The sequence below is a fragment of the Saccoglossus kowalevskii genome, chromosome 16, assembly GCF_978046115.1.
Source record: "Saccoglossus kowalevskii chromosome 16, keSacKowa6.1, whole genome shotgun sequence".
Classification (NCBI taxonomy): Eukaryota; Metazoa; Hemichordata; class Enteropneusta; family Harrimaniidae; genus Saccoglossus; species Saccoglossus kowalevskii.
Window position 1 is genome coordinate 23,581,554 of NC_140656.1, and position 8,839 is coordinate 23,590,392.

The 8,839-nt window shown below is 35.8% G+C and overlaps 1 protein-coding gene across 1 annotated transcript; it reads right to left on the reverse strand.

Moving 5' to 3' along the window:
- On the reverse strand, nucleotides 1-3,070 carry LOC144359238 (uncharacterized). The gene is made up of 3 exons (XM_078012491.1): nucleotides 2,783-3,070; nucleotides 558-650; nucleotides 1-343 (listed from the first exon to the last, which is right to left on the reverse strand). The coding sequence occupies exons 1-3, from the start codon at nucleotides 3,068-3,070 to the stop codon at nucleotides 170-172; spliced, it is 555 nt and encodes a 184-aa protein (XP_077868617.1). The 3' UTR covers nucleotides 1-169.
- Nucleotides 3,071-8,839: the final 5,769 nt, after the last annotated feature.

Consider the following 8,839-nt stretch of genomic DNA (forward strand, 5'->3'; position numbering starts at 1 on the left):
TATTGGTAAGTAAATCATTTATTTACACTACTAACAATTTGTGATTACATTTACTGCCATGCATGCTCAGACACAACCACTTAGTGTTGACACTAGGGCTATGAAATTTTGCGTGCTACTATAATTCTGTTCAGAGCTAATACGAATTTATGTATATATTCTCAATCGTCTAACTATCTGCGATAACATCACTAGCCACACCTTCAACCTTCGGTTTATATTTACAAGTAAAAACATTCATTTCACCATTCTTGTGATTTTTACATAATCTGATACGCAATTCGTTTTCTTCAGTGGCGTCTGGTCCAAACTTAATGTGGTCAGCCAGGACTACTGGGCACGGCTTCAGAAGAATTGAAAAAAATAACTATTCATTAAAACAAAATATTATAAGTAGGACTAAGCACTTATTTTCAGTAGACATTCAATTCAGACATTCATAAAATTCAATTTTATGTGGGTTCTATTACTGAAGTTTTTAAATGATTACAGTATATATTTACAGTATGCATTTTGGATCCATTTGTTTGCGTAAACATCCAAACCAAGATACTTACCAAAACACGACAGATCATGATCAACCAGTCATTTTTACGAAAGCTGACATTACACAATTCACAATTGTCAGTTTTCTGAGGACTCCCCTTCCCCTATTAAATGACACAATATTAGGAATGTTATGCTCAACATTTTCTCACTACAATACAAATGTTCGTTTTCATGATAATGATAATGCCATGTAATTAAATGCAAAAGATCATTTTAATGCAACTATTATTTAGTCGAGTTCAAAGCGTCTAACACAGCAGTCAATGAGTTAAGAAACCATATTTAATTTACAATATTAAATTATAGTCCATAGCTGGATCCTCAATTTCATCACACACCGGGTATTTGCTTTATTGTAACAACCCTTTTTTATATTCCTCATTTGAGCAGACTGTCACACGCAACGTAATATTACCGTAATTGGTATAGTACAGGTGTGATGGTTCAAATACCAAAATGGCAACAGTAACAGAAAGACTTCCCTGGCGGCGATGATGACATACGAACACGGAGCCAACAGATGAGGTTTCAACTGGTACTGGTATTATTATACTCTGCAAACATCAAGTACAATAACGCGGTAAAACTCCACTACTCCAATAACTAGATACTTAAACCCCAATACAATTCAACGAGATCTCCGATCTGATCTCAGTGCTGAACAACTCCCCTATATATACCCCTACTGTCTATAAATAGACCATTACATCAGCAAACATATAGAGTCTGGAACTTACTACAAATTTCTAGAATGTTCCATTACCTTCTATTGCCTCCTGGAGTGTTCTATTACCTATTCAACCAGTCTCTAAAAAAATTTGAATATTCCACCCAGACACAGTACGGTTCTAGAACATTCTCAGTGACACGGAAGTAGTAAATAAGTCGTATGCGACGCAGACATTTTAACAATATGTATGTGTACACTTTTATTTTAGTTTTGTTTTTTGCCTTCATTGTAATCATGCATTTTTCTGTAACACTTTTTGTTACACAAGCAGCAGTATTAAGATGTTGGTTCTCCCACACATTGTTTTCATTTACATACGTTGACCTAGTTAAGTGAATTGTTTTCATCGAGCACCACTCCAAGTCTATGTACTTCTATGTACTATGTACTTCTAATAGACATGCTAAATTACCAGCTTTAAAGTTAACTTGTAACCTGTTTATTTTGGTGTGTAATGTAAGACATGTAATGGGTATTGTAAATTAAACGAAATAATCTATTATAATATTTTGTGTGTGATTACCCTCCATCACACAGAGAAAAAGGAACCAGTATAGCTGAACATGTTATATATAATTAGCAAAGCTCCATGTGATATACTGCTGACTCGGGAATCGCGCCTGAATTGTAGCAAGTTAAGAACTCAATTATGTCGGGATATCTCAATTTGGCAGTCTTGGTGATCAATATTATAGTTGTAAATTGCTATGCGATTCTACGGTGCGTATGCACAGATCGTATATTGTGTTGTACTAATCAAGATATTCTGCCTTCCCCCTAACCAGATTATAGTCATGCACATGTACATTTCATTTAATAAAACTGTATTCATACATTGTCAAGAGGTGTTTTGATATACCTAACATAAGCAAAACTACACCAAATAGAAAACCACATTAAGTGTCCAGTTGATGCTTGAATTCATACATGTATTAATATATATGTAGGAACTATATGGGTTAACACCCACTTGGATATTCTTATTAAACTAATGGAAGGTATTACCGGCACTATTGCAGCATGATGGTTATACGTACAAATAACAGACACGGGTATATGAATTGAAGAAGGCTTCTGATTGGGTGCTACTAACAAGAATGTGCATGCAGCACACGACCCGGTTAATCTACTACAGTGTATGGAGGCTACTTGATTGGTGGACTAGCCTTTGGAATGTCTGGTGTTCAGCTTATAGAGATCAACACAATTATTTTTAATGACTTGTTTGTCCATTGTTTGTCCATTGTGTGTTTTCAGATTTCATTCTATAATTAGATTTCTGTCAATATAATCTTGCGAGGGATGACTTGCATTTCAAACTGATTATGTTACCAGAATAACCACTTCTTTGTTCTATTCTATTCTCCAAACCATTTGCCAAAAAAAAACATTTCAAAAATAAATGAAAAATGATTCCCGTCCTATGCTTCTTCACAAAAAAATCTCAATTTGACTTTTTTGTTTGGCCTTATATCGAAATATATATTATTCAAAATTACTTACTATGTCTTCTGCTGCAATGGAGTTGACTTTTGATGCCTCTATTGCAACGTAGGTATATGTGCGTGTTCCTGGTAAGAATGCTACATTCCCAGCGTAATATGATATTTCAAACTCTATTTCTTCTTGTGCAGCAATATTTTCCCCACCTTCCGGGAAATCTGCACAAGAAAACTCCTCGGTACAATTACCATTCCATTCCCCATTATTGAAGAATACATCTTTACAATTTTCACATGAACCATCTGAAGGATTTCCAGGGTCCTGGCCGCACGATATAACTATTAACATGTTAAGTCCAAATAAAAATGTTATAATCATGATGGATGCTGAAAAAGTAAAAAGTATAATATAAATTTTATTTAACAGCCAACGGATTAGTGTTCATTGGCAATATTTTTTGATAACTCAGTTGTTCATGTTTTGCATAGTTTCATAATCGAAGACAAATTGTAGTACGCCTTCTCGGTACAATTTAACTGCAAATGTAAATTGTTGACGTTTCTTAGTTTACAATATTGAATTTTGGTGTTGCAGTACTCTTATATTAATTATCATTAATTAGTGTAAGACATTCTCCCCAAATAATATGGTACACATTAATGGCCCTGCTGAACAGTTTGCGAACTTGACTGGGATGTTAAAATCAGTAAAGGCAAAATAGCGAAAATGTAAGTAAACTCCAATAGTACTGTCAATAATAGTATGATTCCTCGACACTAATAGACCTGTTAGAGAACATGGACTATAATACAAATATGTTATTACTTATACTTTCACAGTGATAGTTTTAGTTGCATTTATCATCAAATTTGGAATGAGTATCATGGCTATTACTATCACTTGATGAAGTATTTGTTTCTGCACGTATGATTGACAGCAAGCAAACCATAGCTTGCACTACAGGGTATGGTGCAGTATCCATGCGGCAACTCAGATATAACTTAATTTTATTTGTTGGTAGTTTCATTCGATTATAACATCATTCCATACACAAGAAATAAAGAATAGATAACGCGCAATACAACATGGCCTGTGGAAAATTATCTCTGATTGGCGATTGGCTAACGAATACAAATCTTTCAATGTCGCATATTTATGTCTTACTTTTTTGACGATATGAGTAAACTTTTTTTTCACACTTGGTGGTTCTATTCCCAGGAAAAGTTTCATTAATTACGTTACCAGCAAACGAAAAGCCACAGTTTACCTCATGAGATCGAGTCGTCGCCCACGCATAATGGAAAGTCTGGTAACATATACATCCACCCGTATGGCCAATAGAGTTCATTGTTAGTCCGTCTTCAAAATATGTTTATATTGCGGAGTGCACACGCGATGTTTTCTATTATTACTACTAGTGCACATGCGCAAGCTGACATTGTTTCCTAATTAACGCCCATCAGCAATCAAAAAATAGGTTGAAAACAGGGCATTGTTCCGACAGTAACCTTGGAGGACTCGAACGACCGGGTAACAGGTGATTTCAAACATGGGGGCACCTCTTCTGAGTGAGCTGTGGCAAAAGGATTCAAACCACGATCAACGTTCTGTTTTGTTATTACTGTACTATACTCGAAGCAGTATTGCAGTAAACTGAAGAAGATTTGTTTCCGAAAGTGGCATACTGTTTGATTACATTATTTTTGAAATATGTTTGGATCAGTTTACACTATTCTTATTATGACCTCGCTTATTTCACATGGCCTAATGCAGAATGAGGGTTTTCTTTGTCCTGATTTTTGCCCACGAATTCTGAGCCTTGGATAGAAGTTTGTTCTATGTCTGGACAGCTGATGATATCAAACATACAGTGTGTCCAAAATTCTGAACCTCTACAATGTTACATAAAATATGTTCATTGCATTAACTGTACTATTAGATAGCGTTCTGTGTTCACTACATAGTAAATACAAAATATTAATTCGTTTAACTACACTCAAATAGTTTTAATGGAATTTCATAATTGTACTACCGAGTTTAAACAGTAAGCCCATGATTCAGTACACCAGTACACTTGTTATATGCTTAATACTTAAGTATAATAATATAGAGCCTAGAATTTAACGACTGGTACGTCATACTGCTTATTCACAGTACATTTTACAGCAATAAATAGGAGCGTAATTAAAAATGATACCTGCTAACCTACTGCATTGTGTTTTTTCCAAATATATCTGTATATAAGCTGCGACGTCATGTACATGTATACACCACAACACCTTTTACTGTGTCGAATCATTATTTTTTTGTACCTGTAAACTCTTACTTTATATTTTATCTTATATGCATGTTGGATATATTTCATTTACAAAAAGTTTTCATTTCCGAAAGTACTTGTTAGGTGGTAGGAAATTGTTTTATGCTGACTTGTTGGACCAGAATTTGTTGTATGATGTTAAGCTTCACTGTAATGCTAATGCCCAGTTTTGGTATAATCCACTGAATTATCTAAATATGATAGCCATATTGTATTCGATTATCAATGTAAAGTCAAACCTAAAAGACTATTTATTTTTCCTGGATGTAGTGATGTTGATTATGCATATTAGTAAAAACGCCTACAATGGTTGAAAAATTGCCTATTGAAATGCAGGCAGACCGAAACATTTGAATAGTATAGATTGTGACACATTTGACCTTCTCCGCTTCTAATCGTTAAAAATTTATAATTCATTGCACTGTAAAAATAGCCTAATAATCTATTAAATAGTCGTGTTTTTCCCATTTTCTGTGAACCCCACAATTCTCCATCATCAAATATCATCAGCATTAGATAGTAAATAATTTGTTATAGCGGCAACCATGGAAATCATAATATCATTTTTTTTTCAAATTAAAAAGCTTAAATATTCTATTCTCAATTTTATTAATTTGCATACAGCTTTTTGCTATTTTTATGGAGGAAAACAAAAATAAATACCAATATACAGTTTAATCCTTTAATCTGAGTGAAAAATGCAGTAGTATATAGCATAGTAAATATTACTTCTTTTTCTCCAAAATCTCCAATGGTTTTCATAAGATGCATATATACATATCATATATAAAGTCGGGACTTTAATTGTCGATATAGCCTTTTTAACGTGATCGCAAAAACTAGCGTGACTGCGGAAATCACGACTGGATGCATCTGCAGGCGACCCCCTGCGTTGGAGTCAAAACCGGAGCGAAATCACTCCGGTGATTATGCTAAACAAAAGATGTTGACAGCAAATCAAAGTGCAGCTGTATACGTCATCCCTTATCTATGTTAATGAACGTGACCTTTCACTTCTGAGGTCCCGGCGATTTTGAAAGAATGAATAAACAATGACTATCATGAATAATATCAGTCAAATGCCCGTAGATGCGTCCAGTGGGGATTTCTTTAGCGGTCAGCTTAGTTTTCGCGCTCACGCTAAAAGGACTAAAACAATTATTTCTTTTTGTAAAACAAAAAAAGTCCAGACTTTGCCAGTCTATGGAGCCAGGTAAGATTTCACGTGAAAATTGGTAAATGTATATACGTTATTTAAGTTATTCTCATTTCAATGAAACTTGGTACATTGATGCGCTCCGAGGCAATGCGACGACCTATTTAATTTGCATAATTTAATTTCAGGCTTGTCTACCCATTTCTTTGAGAATTAATCATCCCATTCCAATGAAACATGGTAAATAGATACAGGAACAAAGCTCTGACCTGGTTAGTTCTGGGTTGGAATCCGTACAAGAAGTTTAGCTTAAAATAAAACCATAATCAGATTTAGTCTACAGTATGGAGTATCGAACAATATTCACAATGTTTTCATCCATATTGTATCTTTAAAAGTCTTGTAACCAGGCTGGCTACACCGTGTTCATATTCATGTAAAGCGGTATAGCGCCCTCACATGCATGGAGTGTTTACTTCAACTTCAGGTTGTGACGGTGCGTGGCTATGGTTGCGCTCCGTACATTTAAGGCGTATTTATCGGACAATTGTAATGTTTATTTAGAATGTAATTCATATTATGTTAGGCGGGTATTTTGTTGTGCCACTGCTTAGTGCGAGTTCGCGAACGAGGTTGTTGGTGTGGTGTGACGGAACTTGGAGTGAAAGGGCTCTGTCTGTTTGATTGAGGCGAACGCGCATCTGAATACAACTCTGCTAAAGAACCTTTTAACCTAGGACAGATTGACACAGTCAACCCCGTGAAAACGTTTGAGTTTGGCGCGACTGGTAGGTAAATCGCCGTAATTTTTGCATAGACAGTGCCCCGAGATCTGTTGGTTGCTATAGTTTTCTGTGGGATGTTGCTATTAATCCAAAAAGCACTGCAATGAATTATTTGGTGACAGGCCAGTATCTTGTGTTATTTTACTGCCAAATATGTATAAAAACATTGATTGGGGTAGGTTAAAGGCGGCACTGGACGCTACTTGCATCATACATTTGAGTTGGTGTTTACGTTATAGATGTATGGAAATCTGTTATTGGATTTTGCAAAGCATTGTGTGATAGAAATAAACTATAGAATGCATTTGGCCGAGGACTCGTATCTTTTCAATTCGTATTTCTTGCCTTCAAATTCTGGACTTTATGTAAATTTTATTCCCCGATTACACATCGTGAATGACCCCTATCACCGTACCCACCTGACCAGCTCCCTGATCTGACTTCATGTGTTTCATAGGGGTGGGCGCTTACTCTAAACCGTTCTCAAAAAGGTGCAAATGACAATTTGATAGATTGAGGGGAATATTGAAAAAAATGTCGTGACCAGGCCAGTTTTCAATGCCCCGTAATTCTATAAACTCGCCTAAAATGGCGGACTTCGCGAAGCCCTGCCAGATTGGCTGCATAAAAAAAGGGTTACAAATCCATGTCTTCCAGTATTTATTGGGACGTTTTGTCCAGAAACTTTCCATTCCGTCTTTCACTCGTGTGTATCTGTTCCACCAATATCTCATAAAACAAATATCAGATTTTAATGAAACGTGGTACATGGATGCTCCGGGGTAATACTCATACTAAAATATGTGCATATTAATTACCTAATTTGTATATTAATTGGACAATCTCGAGCATTTTCATATTTTCTTGTGTACCATTCAACAGATTTCAATAAAACTTGGTACATACATGGTCGAGGATGTCTATGACTTTTTACATCCCTTGTTGGTATATCCCTTGTTGGCTGCCCCCCGGAAATACGAACAAACATGATATCACATGTCTACTTGTTGGGGGGGTCATATGCAACTTTATAATTTGAACATATTTAAATTAATGAATTAACAGGTGCCATAACATCCATACAACATGTTTGACGTTGTTTTAAGGATTCACAAAGTCGCATTTTATTTATCTCTCTACATGGGAACGTGTTCTTTCCATACGATGTTGTATTATGAAGTGGGGTAAAGAACTATTGTATAATTGGCAACGAAACATTTTCTTCAATGCCACATACATGCGTGTCATAGTAGATCATTTCATAATGAAGACGGTCGAAACATTGTAGTAATACACATTCAATGTACACAAACCTCGGTCATTCGCTGGGTTTAGAAAGGGTTTCTTAAACCACTCCCCCCACCCCCAAACCGGTATCCTAACCCAAAGTATACAGGTCTCTCTAGCTAAATGTTTTTAAGCTAGTACATGTATAATTAAATGGTTGGGAGAGGTGGAGGGGCAGTGTGGGAATCCGGTGTTCTGGATGATTAAAAACGGCGTACTAACCAAAAACGTATGGCCTTGTATGGATATCTACACAGACGATATTTATAACCCAACAACTGTAGTCGGAGCTGCAAGCAACTATCACGAGGCACAGTTTGATAGATCGTATTTCATGTTCTCCACCAATAACAACAAACTAGAAGCAGTTTTGAATGCAGCTGGAGTGATTGACTGGAACAAAGAACAGATTCCGTTTGACTCGATACCAATGTCTAATTTCCAAATGATTCAGGATGCTGCCACTGCAAATGGATTTCAACTGATTTACCACCAAGCTTGGCAATTTTATCTTTTGGAAAAGAATGAACTGTGTGCAAACATCGCGGATAAACCATTTCCAGATGGATTAC

Bases quoted from the DNA above. Each gene is read 5' to 3' on its own strand.
- LOC144359238 (XM_078012491.1), bottom strand. From the start codon at position 3,070: ATGTTAATAGTTATATCGTGCGGCCAGGACCCTGGAAATCCTTCAGAT. The intron at 651-2,782 runs GTAAGTAATTTT...GTCATTTAATAG, and splicing joins CCATTGCAGCAGAAGACATA to GGGAAGGGGAGTCCTCAGAA. The intron at 344-557 runs GTAAGTATCTTG...ATTCTTCTGAAG, and splicing joins TCATGATCTGTCGTGTTTTG to CCGTGCCCAGTAGTCCTGGC.